Here is a 20874-nt window from a genome sequence, read left to right as displayed (position 1 = left end):
TGATGAACAGACTTATCAATGCGCTATGTTTCTCTCTTTCTGGAAGTCTTTCAAATTGTTCTTTATTCTTGGTGTCTGAAACTGTACGTTGACATGCTTAGCTACCATCCTTTTTTTATGATGTAGAGACTTTTCTTCAGTTCTAAAACAAATTATTTTGTATTACTTCTTGGTTAATCTCCCTCCTGTTTCCTTTTTCATTTTATCTTGCTGAACACATATTTATTGAATGTTAGACCTTCTGATGGGGCCCTATTTTCTCTGATCTTTCTATACTTCATGTTTTCTTATACTTTCTAGATTTCCTCAAATTTATCTTTTAAAACGTCCCTTGAATTTGTTATTTTTTTACATTAACAATCATAATTTCCACAACATTTTTTAGTTCTCTGTTCCTTTAACTAGCATCCTTTTCTAGTTTTATGAATGAGACGACCTGAATCTCTCTGAGCTGCTAATTGTGACAGATTCTATGCTTTGTTGCTGTTTTTATGCTTGGAACTTATCTTCATGTTCCAAGGTCATGTTTTTAATTCTTGTGTGACTTAATCTAGGCCTTCATCAAATATCTTCTTGTTCTTTCTTTTGCAAGAGTCATGAGCAAGAGCTGATTTTAGCTGTACAGACGAGGGCGGAGCCGGTGGACAGACAGAGCTTGCTCTCCAGATCCCATGAGCTATGCTGGATGCATCCGAACTACCAGAGTGTGTTGTCTTTTCCCTGCCGCTGTCGACTCTCCTGCCTGGTGACATACATGCCTGGTGGCATTGCATACTGAGCATGCAAATAGCGATAGCGAGTGGGGAGTTAATACGCTTCCAATTTATCCTCTTACTTTCTTTTTTTCTCTTTATTGTTGAAAGTATCATATGGGTCCTCCTTTTTTCCTCATTAACCTCTTCTAGCCTGCTCCCAACCCTCCCCTCGCCCCCCTCCTCCTCTTTTCAGCATCACCCTTGATCACACCTGACATCGCCAAGTGCCCAGCGTGCATGGGGCTCTGCAGGGCTGACCAGCCTCCCCCTGGGTGAACGGAGGCTCAGTTCAAGGTTGCTGTTTCTCTGCCCTGCTCAAGCAGTTTCCAGCCCCTGTCAGTGTGGTCTGCATAAAGCTATTGGAATCCTTCACCCTCCAATGGCCCTTCACATTAGCTTGCTGTTATGGGCTTGTGACTTTTTTAATTGCTTCACCATCATTTTAGAAAAGTCTCAGGAAGAAGAAGAATTAAATGAGTGTGGCCAGTCTGCCACCATTAATTGGATGCCTCACCACCTGCTTTTCAAACTGCTTGGCCCTAATTTATTTCTCTTGTAACTTGGTAATGACCAACAGGCAGCCTGAACCCGGGTTACTGAACAGACTCGGATGCATTTGGAGGTGTCTGTCCGTGTGTCTTCGTGTATGCTAATATGTATGCTGGGGCAACAATACCTAAGAGCTTCAATTCTAAATTCTTAGTACATTTAGAAAAATTGAAACTGTGTATTTTTTTAATGTCCCCATACTTTGGAGTCATGTAAGAGAATAGATGAGGTTAAGTAACAGTTCATCTTATGCTCCTAGGACCCTACAGCAAGGGGGAGGGCTTAGGCAGTGGTTCTCAACCTTCCTAATGCCGCGACCCTTTAATACAGTTCCTCATGTTGTGGTGACCCCCAACCATAAAATTATTTTCGTTGCTACTGTTATGAATCGTAATGTAAATATCTGATATGCAGGATGTATTTAGGCGACCCCTGTGAAAGGGTCGTTCAACCACCAAAGGGGTCGCGACCCAGAGGTTGAGAACCGCTGTAGGGTGTAGACAGGCCGCCCCACGCACAGCCCCGCTGCAGCAGGCACAGAGTGTGGTCCGCCCAGGCCTCCTGGGGTCTTTCTGACCATTTGCAGGCCTCCAAGCTTCAGGGAGCTTTTGCTTCTAAGGGCAGCCCCTGCAGCTTTCTGGCAGCCATGAGAGCCTATTTTCCAGGACACAAGGAGAAAGAGAACGTACGCACCTCCTCCGTGTCCATCAGCCCTCCCGGCCCTGGACCAATGACTGGGGAGCTGGTGTAGGAAATCTCAGCTTCTCACTTGGGTCAAGACCCCCCTCCGACCTTCTCCCTCTGGGATCTGGCTGAAGTCTTGCCGGGACCCTGCCTGAGAGCACCCTAATTTGCCTTCCTTTCCTGCCCTGCCCCCAGGGGACTTCCTTAAAGATGCCTGCTCGGGGATCCTGTCTCGAGCACTAAGGAGATGGGCCCGGGATCACTGACACACCTGTGTTCCTTCCTGAACAGCACCTGGATGAAAACCTGGCCAAGCTCACAGCCAAGTTTGAGAGAGCCACAGCAGACAAACTCAAATGTCAGCAAGAAGCCGAAGCGACCGCGGGCACCATCTCCCTTGCAAATCGCCTGGTGAGTGCGGGCTCAGCGCGGAGCTTTAATTACATTAGCAGAGCTGTCAAGCCCGAGGAGGTGGGAATGGATGAGCCAGCGCGCGCTGCGTGGGCTTGGGGGGAATATTAAAATGTGCTGGGATGCAGGGGCTGCATCCTGAGAAGGGTGTGAACGCACAGCCCGAGCTGGTCAATGTTTCCCTGCAGAGATGGTTGGAGGAAGGAACACTGGCTCCTTCAGGCAGCCCAGGCAAGACATGAGATGCTTACATTTGTGTGTATCGACCAGAGGGAGTGTTAGAGAGCAAAGCCAGCATTTGATAGACAGGCTCTGAAGCTCTTACCTGTGTCCTGTTCAATAATGAGGGTGTGAGGACAGGGAACTGAGGCAGAAGCAGAAAAGAATGAGACTTTTTTACCCTGAGCATTTATGAACATGACCTTATCTGTATGCACATCACACACACACACTGACACACACACAGCATACACATCACACACATCTCACACATACATCACACACATCACACACATGCATCATGCACCACACACATCACACATACATCGCATACTACACTCATGTCTCACACGCACACACATCACATACACACATCTCACACACATGCATCACATACAAACATACACATGTATCACATACCACACGCATACATATCTCACATATGTATCACATACAAACACACATGTATCACATACCACACACATCTATCTCACACACATGCATCACACATACACATGTATCACACACACATACATACCTCACATACACACGGGCTCTAGCCTTCCTGGAAAAAAATTAATCAGAGGGTCAGAGCACAGTGCTTGTGCTATGGTGCCCGTATATCAAATTACTCTAAAATTTAGAGATTTAATAAAATAACCACTTCGTTAAATCTCCCGAGTTTGTGGGTCGGGAACTTGGGCAGGTTCAGCTAGCAGGCCATTCTGCTCCAGGTGCCAACGGGGGCCACGTGTGTTATTGAGCCGGTGGCCACGCTGGTCTGGTATTCAGCGACTTCCTTCACATGTGTCTCCATGTAGCCTCAGGCCTCCCCAGCCTGACGTCACACGGTTCCTCAAGGCTCCGGGAGCAAGTGCTCGGGAGCAGGAATCAGGGATCCTGTCCCCCAGGCGTGGACGGAGGCCAGCACAGGCCCCTCCACGGGTCCCACTGCTCACAGCAGCCACGGCTCAGGAGGGCGCAGGCCCAGCTCCTGAAGAGAGGCGGGCCGAGGAATTTGTGGCCTTTTAAAATGCCTACGGCTCTTAGTCCCATCACATGTCAGCTAAGAACCGCAGAGCTGGGTCCACCCAATGTGACTTCCCTGCATTCGCCAGACTTTATAGCACCTTCCTCACCAATAAAGGGCTTTTCACTGGACTGCAGCCAGTCTATTTACACAGCAAAGCCAGCTCCCTAGTGTGGGGAGAAATGAGCACAAGAATCAGTGGAGAGAGGCTGCACACAAGCACGTGTCTGCAGTCTATGGCTGAGCCCACTGCCGCACGGCTGTCAGCAGACCGACCCAGCTGAGCAGCGGGTCAGCGACAGCTCCTGTGCAGGCCTGCGGGACAGGGGCCGCCTTCTGCCTGGTTTCTAGAACCTGGGCAGCCTTCTTGGCCGTTGGAGCGCTTTCTGAGAGAGGCCTGCGGGGGGCAGTGTGTGCTCTGCTCCAGGAGGGCGGTGTGTGGGCTCTGACGCTGCCCTGCCTCGACCAGCCCAGAGTTCCTGCGATCACCACCTTCCTGGTCTTCACTGTGTCATCTAAGCATGGCCTTGGGAATGGTTGGGCTGGCACACCCTGATCTCTCCCATCCTACGATGCCATCTCCCCAGGAAGAAGAAATAGATACGTCTTAACACAGAAGCCAAGCTGCACCCTGCACCCAGGAGTTCTCTGTAGAAAGGGTGCCTCTGCTCCCCCGGGGGCGCCCCCGACAGCCCGCCACCCCAAAGCAGGCCGGGCAGTGTCAGGACCTGCTCCGCAGTCTCACTCCTTTGTGCATGCCCATCACTCCTTCCAGCTCTGTGTCTTAATTACCATGCCTCTCTCCCTGCCCACTGTGAATTATTTATAGCGCATGAAATTAATTTTACTTATTTTCATATCCCAGCATTTGGAGAAGAGACAGGAGAGGTGAATAATTTTCTAATATATTTTGCGGACTAGGCACTGTGCTGAGGGATTAGCATGCCTGGTCATGTGCAAGCTTTTCAGCCGCCTGTGAGGAGGGTGGTGCTCATCCTCGTACCTATGAAGGGCAGACCTGGAAGGCTGCATTCAAGGCCTGCCATCGATCCATAGCCCACACAGCTCACAGCTCACAGCACACAGCTCAAGCACAGACGGGGGCTTGTTTGCTGAGATGCTTGCTGCAAGCCCTCAGGGTCAGAAGGGCCGTGGCAACGATGCTCCGGGCGTTCCGCCGGGAAGCGTGCGCTGTGAGCGGCGGGACTGCGCCCGCGGCTCTGTGACAAGCCTTCTCTTCTCTCTGGCCTTTGAAACCGTAGGTGGGAGGACTCGCTTCTGAAAATGTGCGGTGGGCAGAAGCTGTGCAGAACTTCAAGCAGCAGGAAAGCACGCTGTGTGGAGACATTTTGCTCATCACGGCCTTCATTTCCTACCTCGGTTTCTTTACAAAGAAATACCGGCAGAGCCTCATGGACGGGACCTGGAGACCCTATCTGAGCCAGCTGCAAGTACGTGCGGCCAGAATCCCCACTGCCCACAGCAGCCCGTGGCACTAATGCGCTCACGTGGCAATCACCCAAACCTTCTAGTCTAGTGCCCTCTTGCAGACCTTCTCCCACCCCCACCTGAGCACCCGCCATGATGGCTGGGATCCAGGAGGGAGACATACATATGCACCACGTGTCCCCACAGTACCCTGCATCCCCACCCATGGCCCTCTGGGCAGGTCAGCTGGGGGTATCCTAAGGACAGCAGCTCTCTCCCAACGGGGCCCTCCGGCCCTCCGTGGGAACTCTGGTCCCCGGCCCAGCAGGCTGCCCCGCCCTGCAGAACGATAAGCCCTGAGCCGCACCAATGCCACCTGTGTTCCCTCCGATCTCTCTGCTCTTGAGCCACATGTCTCCGGGCTGCAGGGACCAGCCCCTCCCCAGCTTCTGCACTGCGCCTTGTTACCGGCCCCGAGCTGCACCATCCGTGCCCCCGTGTGCACCGGCTTTATCCTCTCCTGCCATGCGCATGCAGTGGCCTCCTGGTGTGAGGGGTGGATTCCCCCCAGCTCCTCCTCTGCACTGACATGGTGGAGAGGGAATGCTGGTTCCTGGCTGAAGCGGCTCAGGGTTGTGTTGGAGCCTTAGACCAAATAACACCTGATGTGACCTGGGACGTCCACATCCCTCCACCCACATAGCCACAGAGCAGTCCGTGTGCCCTCCGGCCTCACGGGACAGCTAAGCCCTTCCTGCCCACGTGCCGCAGGCAGCTCCCAACCCGAGAGGAGCTAGTGTTCACCAGGAGCAGGTGGGGCTGGACTCAGCACGAAGGTGCGCGCCCACGGTAGGGGCTGCATTCCAGAGCTCACCTGTAGGTGTCGCCTGTGAACACAGAACCCACTTTGCCTAGTGAGGGAGGACTGGTTTCACGCGTCAGCTTAGGAAATCTTACCTGATAATTTGTGGAATAGTGCTCTAAAAACTGTTACAGCTCTAGGAAACAAACAAAAATAACGCTATTTATTCACTTGGGCACTTGTAGAAAAGGAAGTTGTTAAGAGGGCCATCATTAGCTGAGCAAAGGAAGATGGTGGCAGCTTCGCGAGGATTTTTCTGGTTTTGTTTGGGGTTTGTATGCATTTTCGTGCCCCGGACCCTGTCAGCAGTCGGGTGAGATCTGCAGAGTCCTTCTCGCAGCAATAGCTTTCAGTGCATAAGCTAGAAAGCACAGGTTACAAAGGAAGCCGCTTCCACGGAGCCATTTCCCATCCGGGGTAAGACCTCCAGGGGCAGGTCCCTTCAGAGGCTGATGGCACAGCACTGGCCACTCGCAAACTTAGCAGGTGATTAAAGGAGCAGGCAATGGTTTGCAAAGTTTTTCCCGAGGTAAGAGGGAACACAGACTGCAGAGAAGAGAGAGACGGAGGGGTTCAGAGGGCATGTGTGTGTGAACCTCGAAAACATGCTGCTAAATGAAGGTAGCCAGACACAAAATATCACATAGTGTATGATGCATTTTAAGTGAAATATCCAGACTAAGTAAACCCATCGAGACAGGAAGCAGAAGAGTGGTTGCTAAGAGCTGGGGGTAGGAGAGCATGGGACGTGACTAATAATGGGTATGGGGCTTCCTTTTGGGGCGATGAAAGTGTTTCAGAACCAGAGCTGATGGTTGCACAGCACTGTGATGATTACTTCCATTTTTTAAAAAGCTATATGTCCCCAATGGAACATATTACTTACACAAGAATTACACAAGCAGAGAGAGGTCAACAGAGGCAGAAAGGCAGGGCTCACACGGGCCACAAGGAAACGGGCTGTGCGGGGCACACCCAGGCCTGGAGGGGCACCAGTCTCCCAGGGGCACCAGCAGGGAGTTTGCAGAGTCACGCGGTCAGCCCTGGGTGTGGGTGTCCTGGGCTGGGAGCCAGGTCAGCAACTCCGGTTCTCAGCACACTGGGCCTCTGTCGGCAAGGGGTGAGGGAGTGAGAGCAGAGAGGGGTCAGTGTTGGCTGCACAGACAGAGAAAGCTCAGTAGGCGTGGAGCCTGGCTTGTGAAACATGCACGAGAAGCACAGACATGCAGCATGTTAGCACAGACATGCAGTATGTTAACATGGGTAAGGGCACCGAAGAGACTATTGATTCAGATACAAATGATTTATGGTAGAAATCTGATTTAGGTGAATAAACTGAAGGGCAAGGGTCACACAGGCTGAATGTCTGCTGTTTTCATCCGTCAACATAAAAAATACTATGAGGACTTTAAAAATCCTGCTGCCAGAAATAATTACACGTCCAGGAAAGCACTTTCAAGGAACTAACTCATCATTTTAGGGAACCACGGTGCCTCCACCCCAGCTGAGAAGGCACGCTGCCGTTCTGAGTGTGGGGGCGCTTCTTCATCCTCAGGTCCCCATCCCGGTCACCCCCGGCCTGGACCCCCTGAGGATGCTGACGGATGATGCCGACGTGGCGGCGTGGCAGAACCAGGGCCTCCCTGCCGACCGCATGTCCGTGGAGAACGCCACCATCCTCGTCACCTGTGAGCGCTGGCCGCTCCTGGTTGACCCTCAGCTGCAAGGCATCAAATGGGTCAAGAACAAATACGGAGAAGACCTCCGGGTCACCCAGGTCGGTCGGAAGGGGTAAGTGGCCTGGCACGAAAGGTCCCACTTTTGCCAGTTGTGCAGAGCAAACCAAAGTGTTATGAGCGGACCTTGAGCCCCGGTGGATTCTTTCTACTCTCCTGGTCCCTCCTGGTCTCCCATGTGCCTCCTCCCACTTCAGGACACATCTCAATGCCAGATGCTTGGGTACCGAGTCTCTGGTTTTCTCGCCCATTAGAGATCACTCATGTCAGCCTCTCAACCCACTCAGGAGCCCTGGCTCCACTATCCCTGGCCCCCACCCTCGCATCTCCGCTTGAACACTCCCTGACCCCCCAAGCATCATGTTTCACTGTCAGAATCTGTGTTTTACAAAGTCTTCCTCACCTTGAGCCAAAACCTGCCCACCTTAGGCCTCTCCTACCCCTTCCTCCCGCCTCTGCCCCTGAGCCACAGTGAACAAACCTAAACTCTCTTTCTGCTGAGGAACAACAGGACATTTGCGATTGGATGCATAGCAGCCAGGGAAACTTCAGAGCCCTTTGTGCCTGCCATACGGCTTTGGACCTACAAGACGAGAGTTACTACTACAAGAAGCGATGTGAATACCAGAGAGAATGTCCGTCCAGCACACACCACACTGCACAGGCTCAGGCCTCAGCATCTCTCACCCCATTGCTACATGAGCCCTGTTACAACTTAGCCCTGTATTTTCAATATTGAATTCTTTTCGGTGCCCTAGGATACATGAGAGAAATAGAGTAGGGCAATGAGGGAGAGGGACGGGGCCTGGGCCATGTATTAGGTGGTTGACATGTGCCATTCTTGATGGTACAAGTTTTATTTCAAACTAGAGGCCCAATGCACGAAATTCGTGCGAGAGTAGACCTTCCTTCCCCAGGCTGCAGGCACTGGGTTCCCTCAGGCACCCGGGACCTGGGCTTCCCTCGCCGCCTTGGCTTCATTCAGAAGGTTGTCCAGAAGGACGTCCGGTCTAATTAGCATATTACACTTTTATTATTATAGATGCTTTTTTAATCCACACCACATATAAGGTTAGTGTTATTGGCACCATTCACATTTGAGGAAATTGAGTTTCACAGAAGTGATTTCCCCAAGAGTACACAGCTTTAAAAGCGATGGATATTGGTTCCCCCACGGTCATAACAGCATTACTTACAAGAATCAAAAGGAGGAAGCAATCCACCTGTCCATCCACAGATAAATGGAGAAACAAAATGTAGTATGTACATACGATGGAATATTATTCTGCCTTGAAAAGGGATGAAATTCTGATACATGCTACAACATGGATGAATCTTAACATCCTTAAGGACATCCTGTTAAGTGAAATAAGCCAGCCACAGAAGGACAAATACTGCGTAATTCCACTTATATGAGGCACTTAGAGTGGTCAGGTTCACAGGGGCAGAATTGGTCCCCCAGAGGAGGGGCAGGGGAGATGAGGAGTCATTGTTTAAGGGGGTATAAGGTTTCAGTTTTGCAGGACGAAGAGAGTTCTGGAGAGGAATGGTGGTGATGGTAACACAATAGTGGGAATGTTCTCAATGCCACCGAACTTCACACTTAAAAATGGTGAAGATGGTAGATTTCATGTATATTTTACCACAATTAAAAATTAATTTAAATATTTTTAAATCGATGGAAGCAGTGTTTGAACCAAGGTGATCTCACTTAGAGATCCAAGGTTTATTTACTCGAACACATGGCTTCCAAAGTGAGGTTTGCTGCTCTGACCACTTGTCCCAAACATGCTTGTCCATAGGTCTAGATCACCCGCGGTTGTTTAAAGCAAACATGCAATGTTGCAAAAATAGTTAAAGCGAATATTAAATACAGAATGGACTCTTTCTTATACAGCAAACTTTGGTGAGAAATGACATGAGACATTTAATTAAAGTATTCTTTTCTAACTAACCAATAACTGCATTTTAGAGGGGAAAAGTTTGTTCTTTTTGCTCATTCCTATTGCCCTAATACCAAAAACAGTGCTTGACACATAGGAAGCCCTCGGTAAACACCTGTTCAAATAATTCTGTTCATGTCCATTAATTACTCTTCTGTTAGATGGTTTTCTAGATTCGGTATCTAGTATTTGAATGCAAATACTTTATTATATATAATACTAAAGGCCCAGTGCAGAAAAATTTGTGCACTTGGGGGGGTCCCTCAGCCCGAACTGTGCCCTCTCACAGTCTGGGACCCCTCGGGGTATGTCCACCTGCTGGCTTAGGCCCACTCCCTGCGGGATTGGGCCTAAGCTGGCAGTCAGACATCCCTCTGGGAGCCCGGGAGCCCTCGGGGGATGCTCACTTGCCAGCGGGGAGCAGGCCTAGTTGCAGTCAGACATCCTTAGCACTGCTGAGGAGGTGGGAGAGGCTCCCACCACCACCACTGTACTGGCAGCCATCAGCCTGGCTTGTGGCTGAGCAGAGCTCCCCCTGTGGGAGCACACTGACCACCAGGGAGCAGCTCCTGTATTGAGCATCTGCCCCCTGGTGGTCATTGTGTGTCATAGTGACCAGTGATTTCCAGTCACTCTGCTGTTAGTGTCAATTTGCATATTACCCTTTTATTATATAGGATAGAGGCCTGGTGCATGGGTGGGGGCCGGCTGGTTTGCCCTGAAAGGTGTCCTGGATCAGGGTGGGGTTCCCGCTGGGGTGCCTGGCCAGCCTGGGTGAGAGGCTGAGGGCCGTTTGCAGGCTGGCCATGTCCCCTTCAGAGTGGAGAGTCCTGCTGGGGTCCCTGGCCAGTCTGGGTGAGGGGCTGATGGCTGTTTGCAGCCTGACCAAGCCCCCCAGCGAGGACCCTCTCCCCATGAGGGTATGGCCATCCTGGGTGAGGGGCTGATGGCTGTTTGCATGCTGGCCACACACCCCAGCTCCCAGTGGAGGCTGGCTGGAAACAGGTATCTGGGATTTATTTAGCTTCTATAATTGAAACTTTGTTGCCTTTTGCAGAGGCCACAGCCGGTCAGGGCAGGTGGGAAGCTTGGCTTCCTCCATTGCCGGGGCAACCAAGCCTCCTGCTTGCTCCAGCTCCATGGCTGCCAGCCACCATCTTGGTTGGGTTAATTTGCATATCGTTGCTCTGTTGGCTGGTGGGCGTGGCTTGGGCATAGCAAAGGTACGGTCAATTAGCATCTTTGTCTTTTATTAGTGTAGATGTGTTGAGACTATTTAGTATAGTCTCCCTTCATCAGAGGAGTGGATGTTTGGTTGCATGTCATTTGTCTTTTTATTTGTGGGCTGGAACATACTACAGTTTGTTCAGATTTGCACTCATTTCTTCCATTGATCAAGCATAGAAAAGTCTTTTTCTGTGCAGAAATTATGTAAATATTCACCTAGAATTTTTAGTTATTTAATGGTTTTTTTACACTGAAATCCAAGCATCTGAAATGTATTTTAGGGTATTATATAAAGTATAGGTCTAATTTTTATTTTTGAAGTGGTTAGCCATTTTCCAATACCATTTATAAGATTCTCCATCCTTTCCCCCATTTAATTAAAGGTGACATTTTACTCTATGTTAAATTTTCTTATTAAATGGATCTTTATTCCTTTCTACTCATATAATAATATACTAGCCTTTAATTATTTAGTTTTATATTTAGGAACATTTATTGTGATATTTCTCATTTTAAACATATATATATATATATATATATATATATATATATATATATATATATATATATTTGCAGTAAAAGAAAAAAGGTTGTACAAAAAAATCACAAAGACAAAAATTAAAATCCTGTAATTCATTGTTCACAGAAAAAGATTGCTAACTTTTTGGTATATGATATCCTTTTAGACTTTTTTCTATATATCTGTATTGTTTAAGTTATATAAAATATTTCAGTATTAGCTTATATGAGTCCCTCCTCTTCTTCTTCACTATAATGTTTTAAAAATATTTTTATTGATTTTTTAAATATATTTGTATTGGTTCCAGAGAGAAGGGAGAGGGAGAGAAAGATAGAAACATCAATAATGAGAATCATTGATTGACTGCATCTGCATGCCCCCTACTGGGGATCGAGCCCACACCCCGGGCATGTGCCCTGACCGGGAATCAAACCTTTCAGTGCACAGGACAACACCCAACCAACCGAACCACACCAGCCAGGGCCAATTATGTAAAAATTGTTATAGAAAAATATTTAATTATGTGGGAAAATGCTTACAATGCATTTTATGTACAAAACCGGGTTATAAAACAAATATGCTTTATTTTATAACTCTAATAATAAATATAAATGCAAATATAAGTAATTATATATCTAATATAAAATAAATAGAAATAGTGATAATAAACTTGAAAATATATCAAAACATGTAGTAACACCAAATTTAAATGAAAGATGGAAAGGTTATAGTTAATTTTCACATTTTTATTTTGAAATTGTCCCCTATTTCTAAAACTATATAAGAAAAAAATGTGGCCACAGAAATCATCCCAGGTAGGTTGCTTCCAAGTTCATCCCTGAGCTTCAGAGCCTCCACTGTCTTATTGAATTTCCTCTGAGTCTGTACCTGGCCACAGGCTCATTCTACTACTGGCTTTCTCCCCAGCTACCTCCAAACCATAGAGCAAGCCCTGGAAGCTGGCGACGTGGTGCTGATTGAAAACCTGGAGGAGTCCATTGATCCTGTCCTGGGACCACTGCTCGGGAGAGAAGTCATTAAAAAAGGACGGTGAGACTCAGCTGGGTTGCCCATCCTTTGAGAGCTGGCTCACAGCCGGGTAGGACGGTGGACAGCACTGCTCTCCTTAGAACCCGCTCTCCCCAGCTTGTGTGGCGTGTCTCCCACAGCATGCACACTCCTCTTCCCTCCAGCAGAGGAGTGATCCGCTGCCGCACATCCTAGAGAAAGTTCTAGAGTAACTTTGCTTCCATCCATCAATGTCCTCCTTGTCTTCCTTCTAAATAGCCAGAGTGCACTATTTTGGAGGAACTTTAGAAGGAAAGTGGCCAAAAAGCAGGCTGACTTTAAGCCTGAGCATTTTACCCAAGCCAGGCCTCCGAGTTCTGAGAACTCACCTCTTCGTCACTGTGATGAGCCCCGGTTGCTCTGGGTGCTGATAGCTAATTAGCGTGTGGCAGAAGCAGGAGGAAAGAGAAGGGCAGCCGGCTCCTGGGCGAGGGAAGGGTGATTATCATGAAGCCTCACCCAGTGTCCAAGACGAAAGTCGCCTTTACATGTCCTCGGGATGTGCTCATTAAGTTAACTAACCATTTTCATCCATGGACGTCATTCTCCGTCAGCCATAGACATAAGTATGCCCTATTGCCAGCCTGTAAGGCACCTTTGTGCAAACTAAAAAGGTGCCCCTTCCTGCAAACACTCTACTGCCATCTGCTGGAGACGTTCCATAATGTGTCACTGGCTCTCCCCACAGCTTTGCATGATGCAGAATCAAACATGGTGGCCGTGGGGAAAGTCTATCAGTCCTCCACCCCTGTTTCCCATGTTAGGGCAACAAGGATCCCAGGACTCACACTAGCCATGTGAGGGAATCCACCTGAATATGGCAATATTATTTACTATGATCTTCAAACAAATCTAGAATTCTGTCTCTGAGTGACTCTCACGGGAAGGCACCCACCTTTACCCGACCCTTTCTGTTCCAGGTTCATTAAAATCGGAGACAAAGAGTGTGAATACAATCCCAAGTTCCGGCTCATACTTCACACCAAGCTGGCCAATCCTCACTACCAGCCGGAGCTGCAGGCGCAGGCCACCCTCATCAACTTCACTGTGACCAGGGATGGCCTGGAGGACCAGCTGCTGGCCGCTGTGGTCAGCATGGAGAGGCCAGACCTGGAGCAGCTGAAGGTGCGTCCAGGATCCGCCGAGAAAGGGAGGCAGACAACGCGCTGTCACTAGATCCCGCAGGGCGCCCCTGGGGGAAGTATGTGGGCTATTTTCTCTGGAGCTGAGCAGCCAGGGCTCTGCTAGACTGAGGAGCACCAACACCTCTAGCCACCTGGAACACCGGGAGACAGAGGCTAGAGTGAGCTGAAGAACCGAGGCAGACACAGACACTCATCGCAGGGCCTTGGAGGGCTATGAACTTGCATGGCCAGCCATGAGGGCCTCCTGTCAGACATGTTCTCATGCCCATGTCACAACTAAGCAGGGTTCAATTTTGCAAGGGCATTAAAAACAGGCGGCTCATCCACCGTAGGATAGTGTCTTAGCTCAAGCTTCTATAATATAACACAGACATTTATTTTCTCACAGTCCTGGAAGCTGTAAGTCCAAGATAGGGGACCGCGTGTTTGGTGTCCAGAGAGACCTTCTTTCCTGGCTTGGAGATGGCCACCGTGTCACTGTGCACTCCCAGGCCTCCTCTCTGGTGTCTCTGTTTATAAGGACACCACTCCCATCAGACCAGAGCCCCACCCTATAGACCCCATTGAACCTTATTCAACCCCTTAAAGGCCCATTTCCAATATGGGGGGAAGGGCTTCAACATGATTTATTGGGGACACAATTCAGTCCACAGCAAGTAACATCCCTGTTTTGCACTCTCTAGGCCAGATTAGACTATAAATGCACGTCCAAAGCGACAGTGTATGTGAGATTGACGCCGAGGCGCCCGGCGTCCACGTCCTGCGAGCATGCCTTTACTGAGCACACACCCGCAGAGCCCAACTCCAAAGCAGGCAAGAGCACAGGCGCTCTGGTTCAGCAGGTCAAAAGCAACACCATGTCTCTGCCCTCACAGACTTACGATCTAGTGGAGGGACACAGAAAATAAGAATGTAAACAAAAAGTATATGCCATGTCAGGTGGTGATGAGAATCTTAGAGAGCCCTGGACTAATTTAAACTGGGGAAGTCAGAAAAAGGTTCCAAGAGGGGGTGGCATCTGAGCTAATTCCTAATTATTTAAAATATATTTTTATTTAATAAAAATAAAAATAAATAAATAATATTTTTATTGATTTCAGAGGGGAAGGGAGAGGGAGAGAGAGAGAAACCTCAATGATGAGAGAGAATCATTGATCAGCTGCTTCCTGCACACCCCACACTGGGGATCAAACCTGCAACTGGGGCATGTGCCCTGATGGGGAATCGAACCGTGACCACCTGGTTCAACCACTGAGCCACGCCGGCTGGGCCCTCACTAATTTTAAAGACCCTGGCACAGAGCATTCCCTGCAGAGAACAGCAAATCCTGGTTGTAAACTGGGATTGAGGAATGTTTTGTTTTGTAAGAAGCAGAAGCTGAGCAGGGTGGCCATGGCTCGAGCCTCCAACAGGAAGATTGTTCTTTCGTGGATCCAAAAGCAATTACCCCAGCTGTGCACGGGCAGAGGAGCCGCAGCTGCCTGAGGTTATGGCCCCACCTGAGAGAGAGTGTCCAGAGCTGTAGGATAGGAACCTAACAATCCGAGAGGGAAGACGAGGTGAGATCTGCTTGGACACCAGCAACCCCCAGCAGCCCTGAGGCGAGCTCCTGCGATGATCCTGTCTAAATTGTGTAAGACAGTTTCTGTGGACTTTTTTTCCAAAAAAAATAATAAGTATCCATAGGAAACCTATTCTCTGGGAGCAGTGAAGTGGTGATAGAGAGGACCCTCTGGAGAGCTAACACTTGACCCTACCTTCTAACTATTCACAAAAATAGGTTCTGTTTCGTGAACAGACTGTTGGCATTGTGCGCAGCATTGCACAGCACTCCCAGGCGTACGGACTGGGACTAACCCAGCCCCGGTTACTAAAGGTCTAAGGGGTCATTAGCCTAAGGTCACATGACTAGGCAATGGTGCAGTTGGGATTCAGCTCAGTTGCTCATCTCCTCTGCTTATGGTCTCAATCATTCTGCTATTTCGCCTTCAGTTTGCATCTCTAAGAGAAGGGACCCTGGTCCCATAAATGTTTATTTTTTTCAGACCTATCCCGAGAGTAGGATGCCCTGGGCTTCTATATGTGACTCCCCCTCACTTGATATTTGCAGTCGGATCTCACGAAACAGCAGAATGGCTTCAAAATCACCCTGAAAACACTGGAAGACAGCCTGCTGTCTCGCCTCTCCTCGGCCTCTGGGAACTTCCTGGGAGACACGGCCCTTGTGGAGAACCTGGAGGTCACCAAGCAGACCGCAGCGGAAGTTGAGGAAAAGGTGAAACTACCCTGGCAGCCTGAGCTAGGGAGCAAATGCCCCCCTCCCAGACCCTGCATTCAACTTTTAGGTAAAAGAAGCCAGACTAACAGATGGCTTTCCTGTCTTCCCAAGTTTCTCCTAGAAAATCAAACGACAGGATTCCTGAAATGACTGGCTCACGTTCTGTTTTGTGGAGTTCCCACCTTCTGGGAATTGCTTTTGACAAGTCATCTCCACAAATGTGTGATGAGCAGTTAAGCCTGTGCAGTAGTCTGTGCAGGGCCTGGGAGCTCAAACTTAACTCCTGGGTGAGCTTGTAGAATTGCCGGAAGGTAAGGGATCATACTGCTATAAGACTTGGCTGGTTCAGGCATGATCGCACCTGGAGGAAACCCCAGCCTGCAAAAATCTCACATGTCTGACTTTAATGAGAGAAAGTCACTGGCTTCCCAGGAGGCTCAGCTCTCAAAAGCTGTACCACCCTGCAAACAACTTGGGGTACAGCTTTCTCCCCTTCTTTCACAACATTTGGGAGGCTTTTATTTTCCCTTGTGGGGGACTAGCAGACATGACTTCGAGGGCCAAACTCCTCTGCCCATTCCCAGCAGGCTGAGAACCTACACAGCTTTTGCCTCATTTTCAGCTCTGCTCTTGAATCAGAAGAGTATTTAAGATTCTGGTCTGAGCCCTACCCGGTTTGGCTCAGTGGACCAAAGGGTCCTGGGTTCGATTCTGGTCAAGGGTATGTACCTCGGTGGCAAGCTCCTCCCCAGCCCGGACCCTGGGCACATGCAGGAGGAAACCAACCAATCGATGTGTTTTTCTCACATCGACATTTCTGTCTTTCCTTCTCTTGTCCACTCTCTCTAAAAATCAATGAAAAAATATCCTTGGGTGAGGATTAAAAAAAAGATACTGGTCTGAGTAGGTTAAGTGTGTCTGTAACAGTGTCCAGGGACAATACACCTTTGAGGGTATACACTTATTGTCAGATTATTGGGATTTCTCCAAATATAAAGACTCTGTTCCAGGTCGAAACAAGGTAGGAAAAATGAAGAATGCCCTGGCCCATGTGGCTGGTTGGGTGTAGTCCCATGCTCCAGAAGGTTGCTGGTTCAATTCCTGGTCAGGGTATGTGCCTGGGATGTGGGCTTGAGCCCTCATAGGAGCTGTGCAGAAGGCAGCTGACACATGTTTCGCTCTCACATCAATCATTCTCTTCCTCTCCCTCTCTCTCTAAAAATCAATATTTTTAATCTAAAAAAAAAAAAAAGCAAAGGAGAGCAACCATGGGCAGGGCAGACAAACCAGCTCATGCCGCTCTGGGATAACAGACAGCTGAGGTTTGAGTGAGAGACTGACGGGAGGAAGGTCCAGCCTCACTAGTCTCTGACTCTGGTGTGACCACCAGGTTTTGCACGTGGCTCACTGTGGCCTCCGTAAATGTAGAGAGGGGCATGCAAAGTGTGCACAGTACTTACAGCAGAAGCTCCACTGCCTGGGGCAGAAGAGATGAGAGGACACTTTCCAACCCACTTTGAGGGAGTAGGTCAGAGGTGGAATTGACCATGTTGACATCTCTTCCTGCTGCCTCATTCCTTCTTTCTTCTCTTTTCTTTTCTTTTCTTTTTCTTAATTTTCAGAGAGATGAAAGAATGACTCTTTTTTTAATATATTTTTATTGATTTCAGAGAAGAAGGGAGAAGGGGGAGAGAAATAGAAACATCAATGATGAGAGAGAATCATTGATTGGCTGCCTCCTGCACGCCCCCTACTGGGGATCAAGCCCACAACCTGGGCATGCGCCCTTGACTGGAATTGAACCCAGGACCATTCAGTCCACAGGCCGACACTCTATCCACTGAGCCAAACTGGCTAGAGCTCATTCCTTCTTTATCCTCCTCTTTAAAGTCAATGAACATTTATTGAGTGCCTGCTGTGTACCAGGCATTTATAGAATCTTTTTTCTCTTGCTGTTTCATTTCTTGTTTGTCTTCTTTCTCTTCTCATCCATTCATCCAATAAATACTTACTTGGAGGCTGTTCTATTCCAAATTCCATGACAAAAGTTGGGGGTACAACAATGAACTTGCCAAAATCCCAGGCTTCCGGGACCTGGTCCTCTGAAGGAGAAAGACAAACAGGCAACTGCAAAGCGGTGGTGAGGGCTGTGGGAGAGGAAGTACAGGAGGCTGTGAACACACAGGGAAAGTACTCAGCTCAACCAGAGGAGAGGGACATTTCTCTGTCATGTAAAGGACTCGAGGGACAGTAGAGGAGATGGAAGTAGTCACTGGAGATGAGGCAGGAGATGTAGGCTGTTTCCATTGCAATAGACTTAGTAGACCATGCTAAGAAGTTTGGGCTTGAATGAGAGTTGAGGATCATAAAAGAGTTTTTTTTTTTTTACTTTTTAGACAAGAGAGTAACATAGTCAGAGCTGTATTTTAGAAAGATCACTCCAGATACAGTCTGGTGGAGAGCTTGGGAATGAGGAGGCAGAGAAAGTAGTGGAGGGCACAGTGATTCCGATTAGAGGTGATGGTGTCCTGAGCTAAGGTTGGCAGTTGTGGTGCAAAGAAGTGGGCAAATTCAAGAGCTATGTGCAAATTCAGAGGTAGAATTGAAAAACTTGCCAATTCATTGGCTATGATTACACACGGGTGGACATAAGTAGCTTTACAGTTGTTCATATGGGAAATAATACAATAAGTAATAAGTAATACAAGAATAAACTGTTTTGCACACTCTCAACTGTAAACCTACTTTTGTGCTGGGGTCCAACCCCAGCAGGTCCAGGGGTCCCCAAAGGTGTAGATGGAGTCGGCGAAGAGGGAAAGACTCAGAGGCAGCATTCAGTTGATCAGCATGGTTGGGTTCTCTTGCCTGGTTCTATTCCCAGGTTCTGTAGGTTCTCCGGCCAAGTTCGGTTGCCAGGTTCTTGTCAGGTTCTCTTGCCAATTTCTGTAGTCAGGTTCAGTCCAGGATCTTTTGCCAGGTTCAGTCACCAGGTTCTAGTCAGGTTCTCTTGCCATTTTCTATCCAGGTTCTGTAGCCAGGTTCTGTCTCTAGGTTCTTCAGCCAGGTTCTCTCACTAGGTTCTATCTCTAGGTTCTGTGGCCAGTTTCTGTCCAGGATCTTTTGCCATGTTCTCTCGCTAGGTTCTGTCTCTAGGTTCTGTCTCCAGTTTCTGTCCAGGATCTTTTGCCATGTTCTCTCCAGCGAAGTTCTTCTGTCTCTAGGTTCTGTGTAGGTTCTGTGTCTAGGTTCTGTGTCTAGGTTCTGTGTGTCTAGGTTCTGTGTCCTGTTGTCTTGTTACATCTGTATTTATACCAGTTGGTTCCAATCCTATCAATCTCTATTCCAAAGGTTAGGGCGTTTCTTATCTCCATTCCAGGGAGTAAAGATTATGTAGCTTAAGCATGATTGTTCATAGTTAAAGTGATTAATTACCCGCCTGGCACTTAGTTAAGAGGTTTTATTCCCTCCCTAACTTCAGGGGAAAATCCCTACCTTGGGAAACAACCTTTCTCAGAGAGGTGACCTTGGTTGAAACACATAATGCCAAGAAGGTGAGCAAACATAGTAAGAACAGTATGCCATTCATGCCAGGTCCCTTGAAACAGCAAGGATGGACCGGCTCCCGGCACTTTGGCCCCTTTTTGTATATAGATAAAGGTGTAGTCAAGGAAATTACTCAGGTTCCAAGAATAAACATCTAGAAAGGTACTGATGCCTATAGCTGAAAAAAGAAAAAAAGAGAGATTAGAATTGGATTTGGGAATGAGAAGAAATGATGGTTTTAGTTTGTGTTGGGTTGAGTTTGCAATGCCTTTGAGCTGTTTACATGGGATTGTCCCATGGGTTTTGGGGCATATGATCTTGGGCTGGTGATAGAGTGCTGAAAATAATCAGCAGGTAGTTGATCATTGAAATTTTAGAAGTTAATGAAGTCACCTAAGAGATGTGTGTGCAACTGAGATAGGCAGGCTACTCCCAGAGCCAGCAGGTACCAGTCAAAAACTCATTAATCTCCTCGTATAGCTTACCCTCTCCTTGCAGCCAATTAGCAGCTAGACTGAAGGACACTTCTGTCTGCAAGATTTACTCCCTTGAGCTTAAATTGTGTTCCCTTCACTCACACATGTGCGCTAGCAAGAAAGACTGCCCTTTGGTGACCCTCCCTCATTTAAATGCTAAAAAAAATATCCCTGAGTGGAGAATTAACATGCTAATGAGACATGTGATACATGAAGAAGCATGTAGTTCCACCACACTGGCACCAGAGTCCCGCCTCTCCATACTTAGACATCACGGTTAGACATCATCCTTCCAGCCCGAACTTCTTTAAAACTATTCCCTGGCTTTTGTTCGGGAAGCAGCATTTCTCTTTTCCCTTTAAATGTTGTTTCCCTTAGTACACCGTTTTTCCCCTGAGTACTGTTCTTATGGTGAACTCTCTTGATTTCTATCTTGGGAGCTCCCAAGAACTCAGGATGGTTCCATGGTAAGTTTTTGCCTGACATGTTGGAGACCTGAGTTTGGTTCCTGGCCAATGCACCAGGGTTGGTTCGGTTTCTGGTGATCTCTTTTGACTTCTATACTGGGAGATCACAAGAACCCAGGACACCAGTAATGTAATAAGACTGGGAGTAGAGCATTGAGGAATACTGATACAGTTTAAGAGAAGTAAAGATGTGAAGGATAGAATGGAGTCGAGAGATGGGAGGAAAAGCAGGTAATAAGGTATCATGAAAAGAAGCATTTCAAGAGGAAGAGATGTCCAACAGTGTTGAATAATGGCTGAGATGTGCCCACTGAATTTTGCAAAAAGGAGTTATCAATGAATTTGGGGAGAATGGTTTCAGTGAGGCAGTAGAAGCAGAAGCCTGCATTAGAATGAGAGTAAATGGGAGTTGAGAAAGGAGAAATGAGCATAGACAACTTTTAAAGTAGCCAAACTATGAAGTGGTAAAGAAAGGGTTGTAACTTAAAGAGTAAATGGATCCTTCAAGGCATTCCCCTCTGACATGGGAGAGA

At 48.1% G+C, this 20874-nt stretch overlaps 1 protein-coding gene across 1 annotated transcript in view; it reads left to right on the top strand.

Moving 5' to 3' along the window:
* Window positions 1–20874, top strand: part of DNAH9 (dynein axonemal heavy chain 9) — a 343788-nt gene that overhangs the window by 260247 nt on the left and 62667 nt on the right. Inside the window, exons 51-56 of the mRNA XM_059668596.1 lie at window positions 2280–2399; window positions 4911–5099; window positions 7494–7729; window positions 12292–12414; window positions 13353–13557; window positions 15688–15852. Of these exons, the coding sequence (XP_059524579.1) occupies window positions 2280–2399; window positions 4911–5099; window positions 7494–7729; window positions 12292–12414; window positions 13353–13557; window positions 15688–15852 (1038 nt within the window). The remainder of the gene's footprint in view (window positions 1–2279; window positions 2400–4910; window positions 5100–7493; window positions 7730–12291; window positions 12415–13352; window positions 13558–15687; window positions 15853–20874) is intronic.

Source organism: Myotis daubentonii, chromosome 16, assembly GCF_963259705.1.
Source record: "Myotis daubentonii chromosome 16, mMyoDau2.1, whole genome shotgun sequence".
NCBI lineage: Eukaryota > Metazoa > Chordata > Mammalia > Chiroptera > Vespertilionidae > Myotis > Myotis daubentonii.
The sequence above is the reverse complement of the archived record's forward strand: the minus strand, read 5'-3'. Positions and strand labels throughout refer to the sequence as shown.